At 44.7% G+C, this 26361-nt stretch overlaps 1 protein-coding gene across 1 annotated transcript in view; it reads left to right on the plus strand.

The window, feature by feature from the left end:
* KCNH1 (potassium voltage-gated channel subfamily H member 1) overlaps positions 1–26361 on the plus strand; it is a 337403-nt gene that overhangs the window by 122569 nt on the left and 188473 nt on the right. Inside the window, exon 7 of the mRNA XM_074351867.1 lies at positions 15477–15906. Within this exon, the coding sequence (XP_074207968.1) occupies positions 15477–15906 (430 nt within the window). The remainder of the gene's footprint in view (positions 1–15476; positions 15907–26361) is intronic.

Here is a 26361-nt window from a genome sequence, read left to right on the forward strand (position 1 = left end):
CATTCATTCATTTATCTCATCATTATTGAGAGCCTGCTGCAACGTTCTAGGTGCTGAGGATACAGCAGTGCCTCTCAGCGTGTTCACCTCCTACTGTGTGGGACAGTCAACAAACAAGCATAAAGTCTCTAGTATGTTAAATTCAAAGCCTATACAGTAGTGCCCACCCTCCCCCCCTCTGTGGTTTTGTTTTCTGTGGTTGCAGTTACCCTCAGTCAACTGTGGTCCAAAAATATTAAATGGACAACTCCAGAAATAAACAATTCTTTTTAAGTTCTAATCTGTGCACCGTTCTGAGTGGTGTGATGAAATCTCACGCCATCCCACTCCATCCTACCTGGGACATGAGTCATCCCTTTGTCCAGAGCACCCTGCCCATTACTCACTCAGGAGCCATCTCAGTTATCAGACTGACTCTCATAGCATCATAGTATCCCAGTGCTTATGTTCAGGTAACCCTTTTTTTAACTTAATGATGACCCCAATGTGCAAAAGTGGTGATGTTGGCAATTTGGATATTTTCTTACTGTGCCTAATTTATAAATTAAACTTTATCTTAGTTATGTATGTGTCAGAAAAAATATAGTATATGGAGTTGATACAGTTGATCCTTGATTTGAACTGTGCGGGTCCCCTTATATGAGGATTTTAAAAAACAAATACTACAGTATTACCCAATCCCCAGGTGGTTAAATCTGCCAGTGTGAAACCATGGATATGGAAGGCCATCTGTGGAGATTTTTGACTGCTCAGGGCATTGATGCCCCTAACCCCTGCGTTGTTCAAGGGTCAGCTGGATAGGGTTTGGTACTGTCTGAAGTTTCAGGCATTTACTTAGGGACTTGGAGTTGTATCCCTGCTGATAAGGAGGATTTACTATAAATGCTCTGGAGAAAAATGAAACATGGAAGGGGAAGCGATATGTTACAGAAAGACAGAGGTAGATTTGAGGTGACTTGGGGCAGGGGAGCGGAGAATGTGGAATCCTTGTTTCATGGGTACAGTGAGCTCTCCTTGCACCTTTGTTTTCTTATCTGTAAGCTGATGAGTGTGGTCCCCGGGATCCCCTCCAGATCCAGAGTTCTGTGATCCCAGGACTCCTGAGCTGAGGCTTATGTCCTGGGTCCTCCATTCAGATCTGGGCCACTGAGTGGAGCGAGCCTTTGGCAGCTTCCTTCGGCCATCTGCTTTCCAAGCTGGAGAGCTGGGGCTCTGATCGCTTGCCTGGAGGGCGTTTGCAGCAGAGAGCTGTATTCTGTGTAAATGTGGGACTGTATCCTAGTATCACCAGGAAGGGACTTAAATTACCATCCATAAATGCATCATGACTTTAAAAATCATTTCTAAATAATACCACCAGGGCCACCAGCACTCACGTATAGAGCTTTTGATTTTAACTTTCCAAAAGATGTCCTTCTGAATTATCTGGCTGTGGCCTTAGTATAGCTCTGTGAACCAGGTGAGAGTTGGGAGACCTGCAGAGTGGCCCCAGCTTGGCCACTGGCTTTTGGGTATCTTCCGCTCTTGGGGCATCGGTGGTCTTGGTGAAGTGATATGAATAATAAACAGCACTTAGCTGTCACTGGGCCGCTTGTGTGTGGGGAACCCAAATCCCAAGGAACATACATGAGACACTGCCCCGGGTGGTTCTGGGATGCCATCCTGCTTGTCTGCAGGTCACCTTTTAAGAGCCCAGAGTCCTCAGTCTGTGCAAATCCAGCACAGTTCAAATCTAAGCTTTCTCATGGCTTTCGTCTTTAAGCGATGGAAGGCGCATCATCGTTTTATTCTACCACTGCTTTTTTGTGCTTTTTTTTTTTTTTTTACTTTTTCATTCTGCTACTTGCTGTATGTACACACAGCTGACTCGCTGCTTGAAGAGAAAATGGCAACCATCAGTCTCTTCTGCTCTAGCCAGGCTGGCTTTGGGGGGGGGCTTCCTAAGTGAATGGAGGTAACCAGCAGCCTGGTTTGTGTCTTTGGAACAGCCACAGAACAGTTTGATTTTATTGCTTATTTTTGAAAAGCTGATTGTAGTGAACTCACAACAATCAACACAGAACAGTCAACACACACAACTCATCATCCCTCATGGCTGCTTGTCCATCAGTTAATTCATTAAAAAATTCGTGTATTTGTATAAAATGGGGAGAAGTGTGCTATAGGATGATTATAAAAATTGAGTGAGTTAATGCATTTATGACTAAGCATTAGGGCTGCTTGGCGTACTGCAAGTGCCTAGTAAATTATTGTGGTTATTATTTGTATTATTTAGCAATGGGGTTGACGGGTCAGGATCTGTATACCACTTTTCATCAAAATAAACTTCTAAGTGACACGTTTGTTATTTTAATAATTTCTAATCATTGCTAAGAAGGGCTGGATCTCGTAAAGCGAGTTTAGAAATACAAATACCTAAGTATAAAGCATATTCTATTAGTTTCCCTTCGCCTTTTGTATCCTTATCAGGCATGAGGTCAGGCCACTCAAGATGGCGGTTTTCTTGCTCTTTGTGCGTCCCCCTCAGCCAGTCCCTTCATCTGCACCATGCTCACATAGATGTGCTTGCCCCCACCACAGCTAGTGATTGTTCTAATCCTTAGGCCAGAAGAGCTCCACCTGCTAGTTAATTAAAAGGAAGCACCTGCCCTTGTGACGGTTGTTAACCTGAGGGGCTGTTCGGGACTTGCCCCAGCTGCTCGTTTCCTTGGTAACTGATGCGCCAACCTGACGTCACTTCCTCTTATAAATGGTCGTCCACGCGCGCCGCCGTGGCCTGCCTGCTGTCTGCTGTCGGGCGTAGCGTGTTGCTTCGGGACTCTTTGCTTCAGTCGTGTAAGACCCCCACCCCCATCCAACAAACTGTTGGCGTCTCTTGTCACTGTCTCCGGCTCTTTCTTCGGTCTCCACGCCGGTGTTTACAAGGCTTGCAGGCCTGCAAAGTGCAGGCCAACGTCAGGTGAGACTGGCTTTCACTCCCCCCCACCCCTTCCCCCTGGGGCTCGGAGTGTCCAGAAGCACAAGGCCAGGCTCCCTCCCTGCGTTCCTTCAGCTTAACAGCCCTGTTGGTTGAATGCCCTTGGCCGCTTGTTTGCAACATGTCAGAGGTGGGGGGCGTTATTTTTTTCTTTATTAATCCTCATCTAGAGATGACTTCTTTCTGGCCCTTCGGATCCTTTCTCTCCTTTTTGCTGAGGGCAAATAGTATCTCCCCTTTGTTACTTTTTATTTGGCTGAATTTTTCCAGCTGAGGGAAAACAAGGTGACCACCTTTTGAGTAACAATAACCGATACTTTCGAGAGCGTTAACGCTGTGCAAATGCAGTTCCCTCACTTTACAGGTGAAGAAAATGAGGCTCAGAAAGGTTGCGGAACCTACTAGGGTTACAGAGCTAGAAAGTGCCAGAGGCAAGGCCTGGCCCCGAGCCCGAGCCCCGCGTGGGGCTTTGCGTGTGCTTGGGACTCCTCATGGTGGCCTTTTTTTTTTTCCTGATGAGAAGACAGTTTATTTTCTTGGTGGCCCTCCTATTCCAAAAAGTAGTAGTTACTGATTATTTTAACGACACCAAATGATGATTATCCTTACTTCTGCCTGCATCCAGAGAGTTTAGAACTCTATTTACCAGAAGCCTCTTAAAGGAGCCATAATTTTTCTTTAGAATATCCCTGCAGAGACTTATCCCCAGAGGGCCAGATGGTAGTTGAGCGAGGCTCTGTGTATGTCAGTTGCTCCATGAAATGCAAGAGTCTAGAATGATTAGTGTGGTCCTATCACCATTCACTGCGAGGCTGCAAGGAGCAATAGCCCTCAAAGGCGTTCAGTCTACTTGTAAAGATGGAACAGAGTTAAAACCATGAACAATACTAAAGGCGAAGCACCAACCCTCCTTCTAGCTGGAAGGGAGTTCTTATTACTTTAAACCAAGGAATCCCTGAGGCTGTGGCCATGCTGAGCATCTTCTGTCTCTCCCTGTCCCTTTCCGGGTGTCAGTCACACTGAGAAGGGGCCTGGGGCCGAGCCCACCCCATAGCCTGCTCCAGCAGCTCTGCTTTGAGTTCCCTCGCAGTCCCTCAGAAGTCTGCCCAGCAGCTTGAGCAGCTCTTGTCCTGAAGCTGCTCTGCCCCCCTTCCCCCCAGGCTTTTGCTTGCCCGTCACAGGTGAGCTAGTTCCTGAGTAATGGTGGTACTTCACACCTGTCCCAGTTCTCGCCGATACAGCCCAAGTGTCTGGCCTACTGGTCTGCAATTTGCTAGGCCAGGTTCCCCAAATCTGGGGAACCTTCCACACATCCAAACCAGCTGCATGACTCTTCCCTCCCTCCACCCTGGTGGAGGCCTCGAGGCCATACCCCACATTCCTAGTGCTTGTCAGGAGGCCACACATCTGGGGGCTACTTGATAGCTTCTGGGGGCGTCCACTGTCTTGCTTGAAGCTTGGTTTTGAGTGAGGACAAGAGTGAAGTGGATCATGTTTAGGGCGGAGGGGGTGTCTTTGAAAGCCAAATTAGACTGCTTGGGGGGATCAGGGTGGGTATAGCTCAGTGGTAGAGCACATGCTTAGCATGCACAAGGTCCTGGGTTCAATCCCCAGTACCTTTATAAATAAATAAGTAAATAAGAAGTGGATGGTCTGCACCTGTCCTCTTCATTAGTGTTGTTGCACGTGGTTGGGCGGCCCCACCGAGTCCTCCCACGTTGCTAGCTGAGGTGATGCTTTCATAATGTCAGTGCTGTTTCACATCAAGAGCTCTGGCCGGGCGGTGCTGAGTGGCCCAATGACCGGTTCAGGCCCCAGTGCTGAAAACTCCTACGGGTAGGACCCTCCTTGTAGTTTCTGGGATTTTCACCTGCGCCCTTTGATTTGACTTAACTTCTTGGATAATTTAATCAGCCTCACGCAGATCCTGGGCATGGCTAATTCTGCATTAGTGTCAGAGCTGCAGGCACAGTGTGGTTGGATTGCTTCCTTCAGTGGTGGAGGAAGTCCAGTCTAGGCTACTTGGATTCATTTCACTTCCCCGGAGGAAGAAAAGCTGAGATTAGTATTCTGAGAAAGACAGAGGCATAACTTGATAAAACCGGATTCTCCATTCTGTACCCTTTGGGTTTTATTTGGCCAGTGGTAAAGATTTCCATTTTCAGCACCTCTAGAAGGAAAGAGAGCCTGATGGTATAACAGCACAGCCAAATACACAGTTCATTTTATGGTTTGAACTGTAAACTAAAAGAAAGTGGATGGTTTTAAGCAAAATTCCTAAACTTCTTTCAGTGTTTTCTAAGGAGACTGCAGGTGTGCCTTTTGGATATATTATTGGTTTAAACAAATGGAAGGTTGCAAGCTGTCCCATTTTTCTGATTAAAAGCTCCTCTACTCTTGGTAACCGCATCCTTTCCCTGAATGTGGTCAATGGACCTGTTAAATGAGCTAGAAAAAAATTCCCTTTATGCATAGCCGTAAGACTTATGCTCGGTCAACTTTTTTTTTTTTAAATTGCTGTATAGTCAGTTTACAGTGTGTCAATTTCTGGTGTACAGGGTAATGTTTCAGTCATACATATACATACATAATATTCATTTTTATATTCTTTTTTCATTGTAAGTTGCTATAAGATTGAATATAGTTCCCTGTGCCATACAGAAGAAACTTGTTGTGTATTTATTTTATATAGAGTAGCTAATATTTGCAGATCTCAGCCTTAATAGTGGCAGCTAACTTGTGTTTGCTGCTGCGTCGCAGTCATTTGCAGGCTGTGTTTTCTCTGTGGCCTGACCGTAGGTAATATGAGGGCAGAGGATTGCATCTCCCTTGGTTTTGTATCACTGGTAGCTCTTGGCTATGTCTTTTGGTACTAGGTTTTCAGGAAATGACCGCTGAATCAAATTAAATGAGACTAAGATAAAATACTGAGGCCATGAGAGGGAAGCAAGTTGTTTTCACGTTTCAGTGAGTAACTTCCAATAAGATCTGGTAAGCCAATTTATTCCATTGTAGAGTTGTAATGGGTCTGCAGTTCTCAGAGTGTTGGGATCATCATGGAACAGTTATTCTTGAAGTCATCTCCGTTTTAAAGACAGCAAACAAGCCAAGCTCTGTTAATAAAGTAGTAAATCCTTATAACAGACCACTAGATATAGCACTGTCACAACTTCTCCATGGAGTGAGTTTCAGTGTAAGTTTCCATTCAGTAAACATTTATTGAACATCTGCAAGGAGCTAACTCTAAAGGTGAAGTCTTTAGAGCAAAGGGCTAAGAGCATGCCCTTGGGAGTCAGATGATCAGGGTTCAAATTCCAGCTCTGCTGCCGCCTGTGCGGTTCTGAACAAATGATTCTATCAGTTTCTTCATCTGTAAATTGGGTGTGTAATATACTGACCTCACAAGACTGTGAAAATTAAGTGAGGTAATGCTTGTCAAGTCCTTACTGTGTCTGGCACCCAATAAGTACTCAATAAATTGTTATTTCTATTCAGTTAAAATAATTATTGCTCTCATGGAAGGTGTGATTCCTGACCTCAAGGGCCTGCCAGCCTAATATAAGGGCCATATGATCTTCCTACCTCAGGACATTTGCACTTGCTGACCCCTCTGTCTGGAGCACATGCTTCCCTCAGCTGCTCTGGTGGCTCACATTCTCATTTCCACTGGCTTTTCCCGAAATGCCAAGATCTTGATGAAGTTTTCCTTCTCAACCCTGCTAAACACTGACTGTCACCTCCTCTTTCTGACACCTTATTTTCAGTTCCTGCTTAATTTTCCAGCTTCTTGTCATAGAACATACCATTTATTTTTCTTACTTATTTAGCTTATTGTCTGTCTTTCACAATTGAATGACAGTTCCAAAAGGGTGAGAGTATTGGTCTAGTTCACCACGGGTCTATTACCAGTGCTTGAAACCAGGTTTGCCTCATAAGTATTTGTGGGAAGAATGAATCAAGGACCAGTTGTGGGCCCTACTGGACGGCATGTTGAACTCTGCCTGTGGGCATCAGGGGAGGCATCACAGAGAGATGACTCTGTGTAATGTCTTAAACTAGCAGTTCTCAATCTTTCTGCCATTACGACCCTATATTAGTGAGGGCCTTACAGAAAAACAGAACCAGGATTTATATATATTACAAACATAAATTAATATATCTATATGTGTATATATGTATATAAATATATCTATCTATAATCAGTAGGATTATTGGATTATGGTGATTATGTAGGTTGAGAAGCCCCATAGTCCACCATCTGGATGACCCAGGAGAGGTGGTGGTTAAGTTCTAGTCTGAGCACAGAAGACCAATGTCCCAGATTGAAAACTGAGGGTGCATTCTCCCTTATCCCACTTTTTGGTCAGTTCAGGCCTCCAGTCAATTGGATGAGGCCCACCCACACTAAGGAGGGTGATCTGTGGTAATCTGTTGATTCAGATGTTAATCTCACTCCAGAAACACTCTCAGACACACGCTCAGAATAACGTTTAACCAGATTATCTGAGCACCTGTGTCCCAGTCAAGTTGACACATAAAATGAACCATCACAGACACGTGGTGGATTGTGTCCCCTGTGTATGACATCTGAGCCACAGTTTCTAGGGTCCTGTCATATCTCTCCTCCTTTCTCTCTAGATCAAGAAAGCAAATTGGATTTCAAATGAGAGTAAGTTTGAATTCACTCTAATACTTATTTTAAAAAGTAAACTACTTTTATACTTGATACAGTCACGATTTTAGTAACAAATATGTGACTCATCTTACCACTGGGTGATGAGAAGTGTCTTTAAGGATGGGGGAGGGTTTTCGTAGTTGTCGAACTAGGGGAATAGTTTTTGAGGCAGAAGGAACAGCATATGTGAAGGCATGAGGGCATAGTGTGATGGTGGAACCACAAGTAATTTGGTATCATTAAAGCAGAGGATGCCCTGAAGGAAAGCAGTGAGTGATGGAGCTACGGGAGACAAAGGCCTTTTTAAACTAAACTAATGGAATTTTATTCAGAAGTCAGTGGAAGCCATTGAATGGTTCTAAGTGGGGTTGGATCATAATTTAAAACTTACATTTAATTAGTTTATAATTTAATTTTTTAAAATTTTGGATAAATAAAAATCCAAATGGTGTAACATTCAAAAAGATATATATATGACAGAAGAGTCTCGCTCCCTGGGACAGTCAGTGTTTCTATTGTCTTATGTATACATCCAGATACGCATAGACAAGAATATATGCATGTTTCCTATTTTTATTCAAATGGCAGCAAAATTATGTGTTGGGAAACTGATAGGCCTTAACAGCATCCTTCTATAAAGAACGTTCAGTTAAGAAAAGCTTACATGGCCAACTAAGATGGTGACACCTAGGTTTTCACTTGGAAGACTGTGTACCTTGGGCACAGTCTCCAAGTTGGGGAATAGGAGATGGGCTGAGGGTTAGACATGTCACACTGAGGAACCCATGGGATATCCCAGTGACATGCCCTTGGGGTTCTTAAGGTCAGGAGAAATGTCTGGTTTGGAAAGATAGACTTACAGTTGATTAGTATATAGATGGTGGTTAAAGCCATATTAGTGGATGCAGCTGCTCAGGGGAAAGGACATATTGAGGAAGAAAAAGGCCAAGAACAACACCTTGGGGAATAATTAGTTGTTGTGGGGACCAAGGGAGGAGAGTCTAGTCCACATTGTGACAGTGGTCAGGGTTCAAGTCTGGCTAATGTAAGGAGGAAAAAGTTTATTAAAAGGTTATTAATATATTAGGTACTCACAGAATTTTTGTAGAGACTGGGAAAACATTGGGAGGCTATGCTGCTGGGAACAATGCCCAAAAATAATATGGCAGAACTGGTCCAGTGAACATACCACTGCTGTTACTACTGGACGGGGACTCACAACATGCAGTGCTGATACCACCATCCACGGACCCCGGGTTTCACTTTCTGAACTGCTCCTGCTGCCTCTGGGAACTGGGTGATGCTGCCAGGCTCTTGTAAAAGGGGCTCTGCGTAGTTCCTTCCTTAGGGACCATTCTGTGACGGGGGTGGGTGTCTCCAGTGGGCAGATTCTAGGTCATGTGCTTGGACATTAGCTACCAGGGAGGCTGCAGAAGGGAGATTCATGGTGTCTTCAGCTTGTGGGTGGAAGACAAGCTCTACTTTGTAAGGTGGTGATTCCCTAAACACAGGGTGACAGTTTAGACACTATATGGCCATGAAGAATGTCACATGCCCATTACAAGTGTCAAATGCTGATGATAATGACAACAGAAGGTAGTGAGTGACTTTTGAAGCAGTAGATTCTGGGAAGTGGTGGGAATGGACGTTTGAGTACAGTGGGTTAAGGAATGAGTGGGGAATGAGGACACTGAGCTGTTGTGTATTGATTGTTTCAGGAAGAGAAGGAGAGTTAATATATCTGGAGAGGGGCATTGGACTTGAAATAGTAGTATGATGATAATCTAAGAGAAATAAGTCTGTGAAAGGGAGAGCTGAAGACAAAGGGAGGGGATAGAGAGAAGGGTGGATAGTTGATGGAATGATGTTCCTGAGTGGATGGAGAGATGGATTTGGGATGCTGCCAGTGCATATGCTTGTGTTTGTGGAGGTGGCGTGTAAATGAGAGTTGATGCTAATGGCCTTTGCTTTCTCCGAGTGGAGAGATATGTTGGCTGAAAATAATAAGGGCGCAGGTTGGGTGAGATCTGAAAAGAGTGGTGAAGATTCGGTGTAGCTGTCAATGGGAAGAGAAGAGAAAGTGCTTCAAGGAAGAGGAAAAGGATGGGTGAGAAGCATCTAGGGGACCAGCTGAGAATGGAAATGAGCACAGTCTCTGCCGTTGGGTCCGTGCAGTGCTGGCTTTGGCAGGTCAAGTATGAACAGCAGGGCAAGGAGAGAGATTGTTCAGGTGGTGGGGAGAGGGTACTGGAAGTGACATAACAGGGTCTAGTATGATGGGAAAGGAAGTGAAATGTGGAGAGAATTGATGGTTGGAGGAAAAAAAAAAAGATGAGGGTAAGGAGATCAAAGAGAAGTCCAAGAGCAGTTTGAGGTAAAGGAGCGGGTGGGAGGAGTGGAAGTGTGTGATCATTGTGTCGAAGGCTGGTGTGTAAAAGTTAGAGATGGAGCAGCTCTCAGTAGTGACCAGGCCCAGGTTGTGGGCAGAAGGCAAAGGCCACTGGGAGTGGAGAGGCTGGAGTGTTGAATGGTTTTTCCCCATGAACATTAAAATTTCCCATTCTGATAGCAGAGGGTGGGCTGGAAAGCCAGGTGCAAAGATTTAAGGGATGAAAGGGAGGGGCCAAGCAGTTGATAAATGGGATAATCCATGAAAGATTAAGCCCAAGTTCTGGCATATTTCTAAGCATTCAATAGATGTAGACCATCAATAATCAAATGACAGTAATGAGGAGGTGATACTGCTGGATGGCCTGAATCCATGGGGAATTTCTTTTCTTTTTTCTTTTGAGTGTCAAATAACTCTTGTTTGGAAGATGAAAATGTGGAGATTGAAAGCTCCCTACTGCTAAGTCCAGGATGTCAGGGAGGACATGGGGAAAAACAGGGTGCTCAGGGAGAGCCGGTTTCAACTAAATTAAACAAGAGGGTGATGGGAACAATCCATGAAGAAGCTGAGGCTGGGAATTTCTCTCTGCATGAGGATAGGTTCCTGAGGATTCAGAGGAAGCAGGGAAGGAGACCTTTAGCTGGAGGAGGATGAAGGAGCAGAGTAATGGTGAGTCACGTGAGGTTGAAAGCAATCAAAGAAACAAAGTACACCCGCAGAATTTGCTGTGGCTGCCATGTGTCACCACAAGACCTGGCAGCCTGGAGAAACTTTTCAAGAACCTGAAAGACTGAGTCATTCTTTTCAATAACACATCATCCTCAGTCAGTGACACTGTTATTTTATTTTCACGACCGGAAAATAAGAGAGCAGAAAATTGGTGAAGCTGGCTAGTTGAGAAGGCGAGGGATAGCCCAAGCTCATGGAACGGTTTATTTAATCTGGGTGAATAGGCGAAACTTGATCGTTTATACCCAAGTGAATCTGCTAATTGCCAAGTGTCTACTTCAGTCTGAATTGCATCAATATCATCATAAATAAGGTTACTGAGATTTCGGAAGTCTTCCTTCCGGTCATCTTTGTTGGCCTTCAGTGATGAGGTTTACCAGCCCAGGTTCTCACCATCCTTTGGGCATGTGGACTCAACCTGAAATTCTTGGTTCTTCATAATGTTAAGGTTGTGAAAAAGAACTCTCTGAAACTACTTGGAAAGTGAGGCAGGATTTCTGATAGAAGAAGTCCCTGGGGAAATGTGATTCTCTTCCATACGGTGATGTCATGTTTTCATGTTTTTAGTGTACTAAAATTTTTTTAAAGTTTGGAATATTCTGGGTTTTTTTTTTTTTTTTGGTCTAATCCACTGAACTTCAGGCAAATAAGAAAAAAAAATCCCAAATTAATAGCTTGAAATGCTTTTCAATAGCTAGAATTCCAGCTGTTAGTGCATTAAGAGGGAACTTACTCAAAATCATGTAATAGAGCATCCGTGTACATACAGATAGATAACACAGTGGGCAAGTGCTTGTTTTATATTGTCCAGAGTCTCCTTAAAATGAGAAAGAATTCTCTAATAACTCAAACTCTTCATTTTAGCTTAGAAAATATTTGAGACCCTCTCTGTGAAGGTGCTGGCTTTAAAACTTATATAGCTATATGAGTTCCCTAGGGCTGCCGTGACAAATTACCACACACTGGGTGGCTTAATACAACAGAAACTTTATTCCCTCACAGTTCTGGAGGGTAGAAATCTAAAATCAAGGTGTCAGCAGGGCCACGCTCTCTTTGCAGGCTCTAAAAGAGAGTCTGTTCCATGCCTTTCTCTTAGCTTCTGCTGTTGGTGGTAATCCTTGGCCTTAAGGCATGTCACTCCAGTCTCTGCATTGGTAGTCACACGTGTGTCTCTGTCACTGTCTCTTCTCTTCTTATAAAGACACCAGTCATGCTGGATTAAAGGCCCACCATATCCCAGTATTTCCTCCCCTCAACTAGCTATACCTGCGATGGCCCTCTTTCTACATAAGGTTACATTCTGAGGTTCTGAGAAGGGAGGTTATTCAACCCAATACAAGAGGCTTCTAAAATGAATGACAAATGGCTTCTGTCTTCAGGAAGATGTAGTTCCTGGTGTAGCTGGGGAACTAGCTACAGGAAACTTTCATGCAAATCAAACAGAATACCGCGGACACATGGAGGGTTGAGTGGCTGGTTGTGACAACAGGGCAGTTGTGGAAGGTTATAGGGTGGAGGCACAGGCAGGCCTGAAGATAACTGGGGTACCGGCAGGCACAAATGGGGAAGCTGGGCATTCTGGGCTGTGGCGCAGAGATGCAGGTGTGTACCCACTATGTGGGATGCTCGAGTTGTCTGGAGTGTGTGGCTAGAGGAGGGCATGGCCTTCGGGTACTGGGTCCCATGTGTTGTGGTGGCCACTGAGAAGGGATGGAGAAGGGAGGAGGGATGAAGTGCAGATGGAGCCCAAGGGATGAAGGGAGGTGGAGCACAAGGGAGATAAGAAAGGTGATGGGAGCCCAGTCGTTCATCTCTGTGAATGGTGATCTTCAAGAGGTAGGTTAAGGGGAGAGTTCAAGCAGAGGCCGAATGACCATTCCTTAAGGGAGCTCTAGAGACATTGCTGGGCTCAGAGAAGCTGGACTGGATGACTCCTGTGCTCCCTCTCAGCTGTCAAGTTCTGTCACATTAGGTGGAAGTGTCTTTTCACTCATCACATCTTGCCTCTTTCACTGGCTACTCCGCTTTTTCTTCCTCTCAAGTATTTTCCTCCAGGCACCGAAGATACAATAGTGAGCAAGAAGACAAAGACGGCACCATTTTAATCGCTGTTCTGTGGTGTCAGCCCCAGGAGTACATAGTAGGGTCTCTGTAAATGTTGCTTTGAGCTGAATTCAGGTGAGGAAGAATGACGAGGCAGTTTTGCCCTGGGTAACAAGTTCTTCTTCAGAGTAGAAATGCTTTGAACGACGATTTCAGGAACCTCCTTAGGAAGAGGTGGAGAGTGGGTGGCTGCTTACATGTGTTTGATTTCTGAGTCATCAAAAAAGCTCCTTTGCCTCCCAAAATATCTCCTTCATCCAGGCTGTGAGTGCTTTTAATTTCACTACTGGAAGCCGGTTTCCCTCAGTTAAAATGCAAATGCCCTACGGAGAGAGGATATCCATTTACCCCCTTCAGTCTTTTGCCTCTTAACATGGGATATTTTGTTCAGCCTTTTCTCATGACAGATTTTTAAGAAAAGCATATGGAAGGAAACAGGGACCCAGGGCATGAATACTGGGCATGCCAAAGGTAACCTTTGGCAGAGTCAGCAGTTTGGATGAACTGACCCTGGAGATGTCATCCTCTGGCCTAGAAAAATCCATTATTATCTGTTTGCTGGTGTATGCTGGGCCAGAAATGATTATTTCTGTTGTAAGGTTTATGGCTACAAAACTGTCACTTGTTTTGTTTTTTTTAAACAGGCAACAAATCCCACTTCCTTCACCCTAACCTTAATGAAATAATTTATTGACAAGGCTCATATTTTATTGACATGCTCTATATGGTTTGTGTGTTCATTTGTCATGGAAGGCTAATGATAGCTACTGTCACAAATATCCCCCAAAATGTCAGTGGCTTATTTCAGAGGTTTCTGTCTTCATTGACATCACAGTAGGGTTGAAGCTGATTTCGGAGGCGGGGAAGGTATACTGTGTAGCTTTTCAGGGACCCAGGCCCCTTCCGTGCTGTACATCTTCCATCTTCAATAGTTGGACAAAAGCGCATTTACTTTTAACTACCTCGGCTTGGAAGTGACACTCATTTCAGCTCACATTCCATTGGCCAGAACTAGGTCCAGAGACCCACCCAGATGGAGAGAGGCTAGGGTGTGTGGTTAGCTGTGCGCCCAGGACGGGGAAGCAGCCTTGGCGAGTCTGACACAGACTCATCAGAAAGCATTTGCACGTTTGCCTTCTGTCTGTGACATAATGGACCCTTGGGGGCTGACATTAAGTGTACTGGGGACAAGAGAGCATAGTGGTGACCTGGAAAGAGAATTAAGTGTTTAGAATTAAGTGAGAAGCCGTTCGTTCTGCCTGGTGAAGGGCATCATCCTGCTGTTGGATTTTTGCTATGAAAGGGACACCGAGCGAAGTCTTGATTCAAAGAAATGTCTCTGTATTTTCCTGTTGATTTGCTTTTAAATGGAAGGAGGAAAAGCTAATGGAAAGCTCCTTTCCTTACACCTGAAGTCACTTTGGAACAGGAGGTTTGAGGTCTTGAATGGTACAGCTTTTGCACTGTGTTTCAGAGGGCATTAGTGTTGGAGAAGACGTGGAGATCCTCCAGTCCACCTCCCGCATTGTCTGGGCAAGGAAACTGAGAATAACTGAATTGGCCAAATTCACATAGCTAGTTAGTGGCTTACCTGAGTGTCAGACCCCATTTTCCAGATGTCTAGACTGGCCTTCCTGCTCCTCCTACAGTGTTGCTCCCTAGAGAACTACTATTTGGAGAATAGACCTGGCCTGGTAGGATAGGTAGAGAGGAGGCTTGACCAGGTAAAACCAGAGCTTCTAGCTCTGAGATTCCTCGACTGATTGTGATTAAGCACATGGTGTCTGATTGTACAATCCCTGGCCTGACAGAAGTGACGTAGCCTTCCAAACATTGGTAACTTTCCTGAGAAAACAGAATCTCAGTTCTTTATTTTCCTCATCTATTTCTTTAATCTATTTTTAACTTAAAAAAACTGTTTTTTAAACCTGTTTTTTTCTAATTATAAAGGTAACAACTTTAATTATAGAAATTAAGTAAATCTATGTAAGTGTAACAAGACTATATACAAATATAACAAAAAATAGCCTGCAATTCCATAACTTGGCATTGGAGCAATGATCACTGTTCATGTTTTACATGCCTTTCCATGTGTGTTTCCTGACCCTTTTTCAACACAGAAATATTTGTATGTTTATGCACAGTATAATAAGAATGAAATATGCAATATGAAATAAATATGCAACTCTTAAGATATTTCATATTACTTAATATGAAATATTACACAACTCTTAATATTGTCTTAAAATGAGTAATGATATGGAAAAATCCTCATATATACTTGTATGCTTATATGCAATACAATTAGAATTCAAATTTTGTCTGTCTTACTTGCTTTTTAAAGGAAGTAGGAAAAAGCCAGTGAAAATCTCCCTTCCATATACCTTGGAATAAAATTCTAATTATGTTGTGCATAAGGATACAAATATACATGAGCATTTCTCTTTATCATGACTTATTTTGAAACAATTTTTTAAGGGTTGCATAATATTGCATCTCGTGGAATACATGGTGCCAAAGGCGGCAGCCGGGGGTGGGGGGGAGGGAAGGCGTCATCAGTATCTTTGGTTCTTGGCCCTGACCCTGAGCTCCTCTTCTCCCAGGGCATCAGCAGTCTGTTCAGCTCTCTGAAAGTTGTCCGGCTGCTCCGTCTGGGGCGGGTGGCCCGGAAGCTGGACCACTACATCGAATATGGAGCTGCCGTGCTGGTCCTGCTGGTGTGTGTGTTCGGGCTGGCTGCTCACTGGATGGCCTGCATTTGGTACAGCATCGGGGACTATGAGATCTTTGACGAGGACACCAAGACCATCCGCAACAACAGCTGGCTCTACCAGCTGGCGATGGACATTGGCACCCCTTACCAGTTTAACGGGTCCGGCTCAGGGAAGTGGGAAGGTGGTCCCAGCAAGAATTCCGTCTACATCTCCTCGTTGTATTTCACCATGACCAGCCTCACCAGCGTGGGCTTTGGGAACATCGCTCCATCCACGGACATTGAGAAGATCTTTGCAGTGGCCATCATGATGATTGGCTGTAAGTATGATGCTGGCTGGGGCTGGGGAAAGGGGCAGGCGGCATCATGTTTGTCCATCCTTTCTATTAGCTGGAAATAGAGCAATGGCTACAGTGCAGGCAGGATCAGGTGTGTTATAGCTTAAAACGAGGGAGAGATTTTTTAAAAGACTAGTTTTATAGTTTTCCTGGTAATTGAAGCAGTACATATTTACTGCAGAGAAATTTAGAAAATACAAAAGAGCACAAAGTAGAAAATGAAGACCAACTGTAATTCCACTTCTTAGGGAGATAACTACTATTGCTTTTTGGTGTTTCCCTTACAGATTGTTTTCTTTCCATATCTGAATATATAGATACAGATTTTTATTAAGTTAAGAGGAGGTGATGCTACACATACAACTTGGTAAACTGCTTGCTCACTGAAGAGTGAATCGTGGAAGCCTTTGTGTCAATTTAGACATAGCTCTAGACCTGCACAGTCCAATATGGTACCAGAAAAAGAATGCATGAAAACGAAGTCTGAAATATCTCATGAATAATCTTTTATACTGATTATGTGTAGAAATAGTAATATTTTTGATATTGTGGGTTAAGTAAAATATTCTATTACAATTGTTTTGTTTCCTTTTGTTTTTTTAATGTGGTTCCCAGGAAGATTTTAAATCTTCTTACTATTGGACAGTGCTGACCTAGATCAACATTTTTGATGTCTTTGGTGGTTGAGAGGTTTTTCAAGTCCCCCCTCCACCCCCAAAAACCCACAGGTTGAAAAAAAGGGCTCTCGTTCAGTTGAGAAGTAATGGGGTTTTGGATTAACTTGACTGAAAAACAGAGACAACCCTAGTTTTTGAGGAAGGTACAGTTGGCCCTCTGTATCCACGAATTCTGTATTTTTGGATTCAGCCAACCATGGATCGAAAATATTTTTTTAAAAAATTCCAGAAAGTTCCAAAAATTTGCATTTGCTGCATGCTAGCTACTATTTATAGTATTTACATAGTATTTACAACTATTTACATAGTATTTACGTAGTATTAGGTATTATAAGTAATCTAAAGATCACTTAACTGTATTGGAGGATGTGCTGTAGGTTATATGCAAATGCTTTGCCATTTTATATAAAGGACTTAAAGCACCGTGGATCTTGGTATCTGTGGGGGATCCTTGGAGCCCATTGCCTGAGGACACAGGGATGACTACTTAAATTTCAAGCACTTAGCACTGATTATTGTGTAGCTGTTGCTATTACCAAGTCTGGGAACAACAATGAACTCCCTTCACTAAAGGGAGCCTTAGGGAGGACTAGGCCTCACTGGGCTGGAGGAAGCACAGGAACTTGAATGGACTGGAGTCATCGTGAACCTGCCAAATGCACCCTGTTGGTGCTTTAATGACACACTGTGACATGGGAGAGGACAGTCCTCCTGTTGAAGCATCAGCCTGGACAGTAGTCTGGGCACACGTGATGAAGCTGGGCTCTGCTTCCATCAGGCAGAAACATTTCTGCTTGATGTGCTCCTTCAGGGTGGAGTTGACACATTGATTGTTATACCAGTGAGGGGATTCTGAGACCAGGGAAACTGAGGCTTCAATGTGTCTTGCTTTGTCCCATCTATCCAGGATCCAGTGTCCTCCTCCGCAAGTGGGTTTTGTCACCACCGATTTTCCTGTTTGCCTCCTCCTTTTTTGGCAACCACCTGATTGTGTCTGATGCAGTATTTTCATAAAAGCTTGCCTCTGAGTGTTTACTGAATGTGTCTAAGGCGTAATTGATTTGTGGAAAGTGTGTGTGGTGGAGCTTTTGGGTCTGCTCCTTTCTTTAAAATGAGTTTTAATAGAGATGATTGCCTGACCCTGGGAAGCAGAATTAAGTATCTGTGGGTGGTTAATTGCTTTAGCTTAATTAGAACTTGAGGTACTTTCTCATGTCATGTAACAGGATTTAAGACCTTTGGTCTTCTAGAACGATTTCAGCCTTAACATCTGCAGTTTTCTAGGCAGTGCTCATGGCATTTTCAGAGCCCTGGGGCACCAGTAAACAACCAGATGCCCCATACTCAGGGCACTATTTCTGTCTCTTAGAGGGAAATGAGACACTCTGTCAATCAAAATATCCCATTATATGCATTACAGAAAATTTGCCAAGAGTGGTCAGTTAGCAAATGGGCTCCATCTCATGAGCTCCCTGAAGACTTTCGAGTATGAGACTTCCTTGCAACTTTTTACCTGCAAGAAAAGAAAAAAGAAAACAGACCTGGTGGCATATAAGTATAAGCAAGTTTGTTTTTTTTAAAACCATTCTCTACAGAGAGCAGAATTTCCCAGGTATAGTCTCCAAGGAAAACCCAAACAATTATCACCTCTTTTCTCTCCCCACCTTTCCAAAGCTTTGTGATGTTTCCATTTCTCTTTTAAAAAGTATAATACCGAGGTAATCACCCTGTGTTGTGCAGCCAGCTATGATGCTTTGGTCGGCAAGTCTGTTGAACAGTAGCCCCGTTTCCTGAACACTTGTTATTTGCCAAGGGCTGTGCTAAGAGCTCTGCGCACAGTTTCTACTATCTGCAACAACTCTGTGCCTTAGGGGTTATTATCTCCATCTTACAGGGAAATGGAAATTCAGAGACGTTAACTCCTTTCCCAAGAATGCAGGGCTGGTAAGAAGGAGGGATAGGATTCGTGTCCAGGACTCTGAAATTAAATGCCCGGCTCTCCCCACGGTACCCACCTGCAGTGGCTTGACCTGAGATCACGGATTCCATCAGCCTCTCCTCACTGATACACTCACACTTGGAAAATTCTTTCCACAAACTTTAACAAGCTGGCAATTTCTGCAGTGGAAAGTTTTTGTATGCTCGCCTGTTGTTGTTTTAATTTAAGAACAAGTTTACGGTACAGACTCAAGGGACCAGGTGCTTCGGAAACCATTTTTTTTTTTGGCAACCTGTCACTTACAGTTACAGCTGTTCCCCCTTCCATGTGACACGTCTGACAGCTTCTTGTGCTAATAACCAAGTTATTGCGCTGTGTAATGCGGTGGTAATTATCCTTGTAAACTCACGTTCTGAACAACCTTTGTTCAGGACAGCTGCTGATGTCTTGTTAGATTTACGAGGTTCTCTCTTACCTTGCTTTGCCTGTGTGTGCCTGTGTGCATGCTTAACACCCTGACTACATGGCTCACGGGATTGGATGACCCTAGAATTGGGATCTCTGGTGATGGGGAGCTTTGACCACAGCCTGAGTTTATGCCAAGGGGTCAATGCCCCTTCCTCCCTGGTCACCCCCGCAGTCAGGCCAGTGTTCCTCAAGGAGCGTAGATAGTCACAAAGCCAGTGGGCTTTGAAGTACTGTTTACAGTGTGGTTTTTTTTTTTTTAATCCCTCTTTGCATTGGATTTTACATATATTGGTAAAAGTATTTCTTGGCTATTCTGTTGCAGTGTTTTCACCATAATATAGATTATCCAGCAGCTTTCTGTTGTTTCTCATCTCTGTTCTCGGTCACTGAATATCTTATTATAACTTGGCTAATTCCCTAGAGAATGCCAGGAAGCAGGAAAACTAAATATTTTAAAGCTTGCCCACCTTTGTCTGTTCTTTTTTTTTTGTATATATGTGTGTGTGTGTGTATATATATATATATATATACTTTTTTTATTGAAGTATAGTCAGTTTACAACGTTGTGTCAATTTCTGGTGTACAGCACACTGCTTCAGTCCTACATGAACATGCATATGTTCATTTTCATATTCTTTTTCACCGTAAGTTACTACAAGATATTGAATATAATTCCCTGTGCTATACAGTATGAACTTATTTATCTATTATATATATATTAGTGTCTGGAAATCTCAAACTACCTTTCTCAGTTCTGATGAAAAAACTGAAACAAGAAGAGGTGAAGACTGCTGGCTGAAATGAGCATTTGTGATTAGTTGTGGGTGTAGGGGATCTTGGGTGTCTCTAACTGCTTGGTTTTATGTCTGGCTTCTGTTCTGGGGTCTTGACTCAGGCCAGGGGCAAGTGAGCCCTGCCCTGATCCCCCGCCCTCCTTGGGTGGTCTTTGGTGGTCTCCTGCAGGGTGGGCTCCCTCTTCTGTCCATCTGGTTCTCCTGTGTGGTGGTGATGCTGAGAGAAGCCCAGGGCCACTCTGGCCCTCAGTGTGACACCTGGGAGAGGATGTCTGCGTTCAACAGGTGCATACAGAGCGCCTTCCTCCAGAGACCTCTGAGGATTCAGAGACTATCGCTGGGGGCCACATTCTCAGGTAGTCAGAGGTCTGCTGGTGGTGGGGCCTAGGGGTAGGACGGGGACAGGCCCTGTCGCCCACCAGCTAGTGACTGAGGCCTGGAGGAGGAGCCTTCACTGGGGGCTGAGCCTTGCCCGGACCTCCAAGGGGCCCCACGGGGAAAAGCGTTGTTGGAAGTGGGGAGAGAGTCCCTTTACCTGTTGGGGGGGTCTCTGTCTCAGATTAGGGACATGACCCTGTCTTGGGGAGTCTCCAGGGAGAATTGAATGGTAAAGCGACAGTTCCCATTTTCTTAATATGGGCTTTGCGCTTTTCTGATTCTCTCCTCATAATGTCATTGCTGTCATCCTGTCATTACAATTAAGCTGCATTCACTTTCTCTCGATAATGGCAGGGGGTCTAGACTTTGTCGTCCTCCTCCAGACTCTCCACACCCCAAGCTGAACATTGGGTTTTCTACTTCAGCCTTTCACAACACCTGTCTCTTTGAATTCATGTCTTTTTTACCCCGTCCTCCTCCACCTCAGCTGCTTAAAACCAGAAGGTCAGGACCGTTGTGAGCATCTATTTAATCCACAGCAGCCCCTCCTTCCAGTTCTCTGGCTGGGCCAGATCTCATCCTGATCAATGCTTCGGTGCACCTCCCCCCGGGGTGGGGGCTGGGAGCTCCAAGCAAGTCACTGGGCTCAACCCTAGAGATTCCTTATACCACGTTCTTTCCTGGGGGGACAGGATACTCGTAACCTGTACCCTGTACGTTTGATCGTGCCACCTCACCCATGCAGTGTGCTTTGTGGCCCCCTTCCAGCTTAGCTTGTTATCTGCAAGCAAATATGGACTTTTCTCTGGCTCCTTCATGATTTTATTTCAACGTTCCTATTTCTTTTCATTCACCTTTCCTGCATATTTCCCTTCTGCATTCTGTGCTAGTAGACTGGTTTTTCAAAACTGACTGGGCACACATCTCCTTGGAGGCTGTAAAATTCTTTTAGGAGACTTCAAACCCACAGCAGGCTCTTAATAAATGTGGTTGAATCTGAACAACTGGGAAGGCTCTGGAGTTTGGGAAGCGGTCTTCAGTGCTATTGACAAAGCTGCTTTATTAGAATACAGGTCCCATTGCTGGACAGAGACTCAGTAACAGTAGCCTCAACAGGGCATATGTCTCCTAAAAGCTTAGCGCTGGGCTGGCTGCTCTGGAGTCATCAGAGACCACGTTTCTCTGCTGGCTTAAATACATGACTTCCACATTGGGATCCCATATGGCTGTTCCAGCTTTAGCCATATGTTCTTTTTCTAGAAAATGGGAAGGAGAAGGCTGGCTGAACTCTTTCCTCTTGAGAAGAGGACCAGAAGTCGTGTGTACTGCCTTTGTTCATAACACATTGGCTGGAACTTGGTAACCTGGCCACAAGCCTAGCTGCAAAGGAGGCTGGGAAATGTAGTCTTACTCTGGGTGGTTGTGTATACAGGTGGAAATATAGTAATATACACAAGCCGAACAGTTAGTGAGGGATGAGCAGCTGTGTCTGCCCCAGCTTTCCTCCTTCTCCTCATCCCCCCTCGATTGATACCAGGAAACATGACAGGCAGACCCTGTTGGAGCATCATCCTTGAATTGCTGGTTAAAATATTTTGGTTCGAGTCCTAGATCTGCTTTGTGCCTTAGGTTATATCCTTTAATTTCTGTGGACTAGGGGTGAGAAGCTCTCCTGACGCCTGACAGTCTCACTTAGTTGAAGTGAGAACTAAATGAGATAATGATGTGTGATAGCTCTTTGACAATCTTACATTCAGGTATTGGGGTTGTGGTGGTGTTAATAACAGCGGTGGTTTCTTGCTCTTCCCTGTTGATTTTTTTCCTTCCAGTTCTTAGGAAAAAGAAAATAATCATTGCTGCTCCCTTCTCAGGAGCGTGGGAATGATGTTTCATTTCATTTTTGGTTTATGTTTTTTTTGGGAAATAGGGCAGTGTCCAGAATGCTATGGCAGAAATAACTATTCATTTCTCATTTATTCTTAGTATTTTTTTTGTAGTTAGCAAATTGGCTTATTTTTCTCTAGAACCTGATTTTTTAAAGTTCTGTCTGCCACTGTGCATTTCAGGTAGGTATCCCCATCTGTAACACAGCCTCAGGCTACTTTATGTCTTCTGCATCCCTGCCTCCTCTCATCCAGGAGACTATCTCTGGTTTCTCCCTCCTGCTTCTCAACCTTTCACTGTCTTCATACTGATAAGGTTGATGGACCCTGGGTTTTGGGTTTTGGGTTTACTTACTTGTACTTAGAATTACACTGCTCTGTAACCATTCTTATAACTTCATAGTTATCTTCTTGCCTTAAATGTGTTTTGTCTAGCTCCAGTGAGAGTCTAGCCTTCCAGAGAGCAGGACCTGTGGGTCTCCCTTGTGCCTGGGCACGTGCTTTTGGAATGTGGGAAAGACTGCAGGCTTTAGAACCAGCCAGTTCTTTAGAACTCAACTCTTGATTGATACTTTGACCTTGGAAGTTTCCTCCTTTGGTCAAGTTCCTTTGACCTTGGAGATATCAGGCCCTCCTTGATTACATTTTGAGGTTGGAAAAAATAAAATGATGCAGTGTACCAAGCTCAGTGCTTCACACCTGGGGTGTTCAAACCATGGTGGTTCATTCCCTGGCTCTCTCTTCCCTTTCTTGCAGCTCATTTCTAGGACTCATCAAACGATGATGCTTCTGAATCTTTGGTTAGTCCTTTGGGTGTGCTCCACTTTACTCGAATTTGAACTTGCATAAAATATCAGGTGAATTGCAGTGTTTAATGTACAGGCCATAAAGTATGTATCTTGATGCAAGGTTCCCTAGATACAAAGCTTCTTAAAAAAAAAAAAAACAAAAACTTGGCCTGACTGCAGAGCAAGTTAGAGGAAGCTCTTAAAGGAGGAGAAAGTCATTTGTGTGGTCAGGAGGCATCACTATCCCTGCCTGACTGTCAGGATCTTCCTTGGGTGGGAAATGATACCCCGTGGAGTGAGAGTGCTCTCCCTGGAGGAGAAGGGACTAGAAACACTCAGATACAGAGCACCACGACGTGCCAGTGTCACACTGGGAGCTTCTCTTTACTCAACAACCCAATAAATAGGCTCTGTTATTCATGCCTTGCAGATAAGAAAAAAATGAAGTTTATAAAAACAAAGTAAATTATCTGCAGTCACAGTTTAAGAGGTGACTGAACTGGGCTTTGAAGTTTCACTCTGACATCAAAGTTTCACTCTGTTGTGTTGCTTCTCTTGCTGATTATTTAGGGGTGTGTGTGTGTGGGGGGGGGGGTGTTCTCTTCAGTGTGCGTGGTGTTGGGGAGCAGGGAAAAGTTGGAGGAGAAAAGACGGATGTAGAAGGTGCTTCCCCTGGAAGCCTTGCCTATTGTTCTGAATGATAATGATGGTGACAAAATATCTGATGATGTGTGTTGTGGGAAGACATGATCCTTGTTCGTGGCTGGATTACTGCACCGGGCGGAAGAGTTACAGCAAGAGTCTTAGGTGTTAGGGAAGCTCTGCCAGTGGGAAGCCACCTGGATGAGCGATATTGTCTCTGACCTTGTAGATACCCATGTCATTGGTAAAATTCTTTTCTTTCTCTTTAAAAATGTAATTTCCATCCAAGCGGGAGCCATCACGTGGCGGTGTTACAGTCATCAAGTCTTGTTTCTATTTTGTTTCCACATCTATCATCTCCTCTGAAACTCTCAATACTCCACGGCACAGGTAGCATTCTCTTCATTTTGGGGGATAAGGAAATTGTGGAGTCACTTGCCAAAGGTCACACAGCTAGTTGGAAGCAAAGCTGGACTCAAGCCCGTGTCACCACTCCCAGCTCAGTGCTTTGCCCACATTTCCAGATCACCATGGTAGCAGCTGGTCCTGGCGGCCACGGATCACAGGTTACGCCAGCAGACTGTAGCAGCTGGTGCCCTTGTGGGATGTCCTCAGAGCTTGTGATGGTGGCTGAAGAGTGGCTTACCTCGATTCTGTTTTCAGCAAAGGAACTTGATTAATCCAGTTTCCCACCTCCTCAGCTGCTTTTTATCAAGCCTTTATTGTGGCTCTCCACTGCTGGGCTGACAACGACAGCCAGCCAGAGAGAAATCACACAGAGGAGAAAATAATGTTCCTTTCCTCCTTTAAAACTGAGAGGAGGAAAAGTGAGAGGAGGAAGGCCCATCAGGGAAATGTTTTCTAAAAAAATGCATCAGTAAGTATGGGCCCTAAGAAGACAAACGTTTGATTTACCTGCCAGTTCCCCAAAGCCTCAATCCATCAGGTTTATCCAAGTACCTCTTTCTTTATTTAACAAACATTTGTTGTGTCTGCCATGTGCCAGGCCTTGTGAGTACTGAGGATTGAGCATTGAATGAGAGAGGCGTAGCTCTGCCCTCACATTGCTGAAGGTCTGCTGGGGGAGCCAGATGAGTCAATAAGAAATGGCTGTGAAGGCGATGAGTCTCTACCAAGGAAAGGGCAGGTTGTTATGGGAACAGGTACAGGGACCCCTCATCCAGGTAGGGGTCAAGGAGGAGGTCAGGGAGTGCATACCCCATTTATTTGGGAAGAGCTCTGGGCCAAGTATACCTCCCCAGTTGGACTTCAGGTTGCCTTAGGTCAGGGACTGAGCCATTAGCTGGTCCATGGTGGGCTCAGTAAATATTAAATAAATGCAGGAAGGGAGGGAAAAATAAGACATCATCCCTTCCTCAATTTGCTTACAATCTAGTTTGGGAAATACAAGTGCAAACAGGAGAAACCATGTGAAGCTGGAAAGCTGGGGATGTTCATGGAATAGGTAGCAGGGCCCATCTGTGCTTTCAGACTCCTGGGAAGACTGTGATCATTTCTGTAAAGTGCAGGTGAGAGTGACATTTGTCAGGTGGCTGTTCTCTTCTCTCTGTCCATCCCCTGCTCCTCCAGCTCCTGCCTCACCTACACCCTGCTCCCCTGACTGACCTTCCTACATGCTTGTCCCAGGCCCCAGCTAGTGACTGGTCTAACTTCAGCCTCCATGTTGACTTATCAGAGGGGCAGAGAGGGGCATGCCTCTCGGCTGGTTTCCTGGTAACTGATGAGCCAAACAGACGTCAGTTCCCCCTGTAACTGGTACGCTCCCCTCTCCCCGGGAGCAAAGACTGCCTCCAAGTCCTGCTGTCTGTGCAGTTCACCGCAAGCAATGAGGTGTCGCTCCAGGACCTTGCTTCAGGCATGCAGGATCCCCCTAGCCATGAAACCAGTGATGTGTCTCTGTCGCTGACGCTGGGCTCTTTCTTTGGTCTTGAAGCTGGGCAAGTACAGGCCTTGGAGGCCTGTGGGGTACAGCCCGACATATTAAAGAGATTTTACTTGGCCAGTGGGTAATGGGTAGGACTTGCGTGACATACAGATGGAGAAGTACGAATAGTACTAATAATGATAAGCTAGGGAGCATATGCTGCGTGTAGGGCACTTGATACACATTCTTCATTAACTCTCCTAACACTGCTGTGTCACAGGTGTTTTTATCCCAGTATTACAGGTGAGGAAACCGAAGCTCAGAGAGTTCAATTCCTTTCCCCGGGGACAACCTTATTGTACGGGTGGAGTCAGAATTCAAACCCCGATCTCCAACCTCAACCATTGTCTGTCCACCAGTCTGCACTGCCACCCCGTGGGGGTGGCCCTGGAGTGGAAGGCTGCAGGGAAAGCAGCACCACCCCTTCCTGCCAAATGGGACAGCAGAAAGGAAGGGAGCAAGACGGATGGGTGGGTGGATGGACGGATGGACGGATGTGCTGATCTCAGAGGGCTGAGTGCCCGCTCTGTGCCTCCTGGCTTACCAGCATCTCAGACACCTTCCTGCAGTAGGCCAGTGCTGGGGGATCACCTCTGACAGTCCATCACATGCCAGGGGACCGGGATTGCAGCAAGTTGCAGTAAGGCTCGTCTGCTGAGTTTTTAGAACCGGTCTCAATCCTTTAGTCTGTCATTTAGAAAAAATCCCTGGGATGCAGACTTTTTTTTTTTTTTTTGCTTGAAAGACACTGCCAGTGATTTCTGGATTATATGACTCAGTTTGTTAGACTAAAGAGGCCACAGCCACACAATTGGTTGGCTTGTTTCCATCAAAGGCTTCCCCCTTCTTCTGGATGGCCTCCTTTTGAACTGATGCTCCTAGAGGAGACTGAGTCAGTAATGAAGATGGTTTCCGAAAGCTCT

Source organism: Camelus bactrianus, chromosome 23, assembly GCF_048773025.1.
Source record: "Camelus bactrianus isolate YW-2024 breed Bactrian camel chromosome 23, ASM4877302v1, whole genome shotgun sequence".
NCBI classification, from domain to species: Eukaryota; Metazoa; Chordata; class Mammalia; order Artiodactyla; family Camelidae; genus Camelus; species Camelus bactrianus.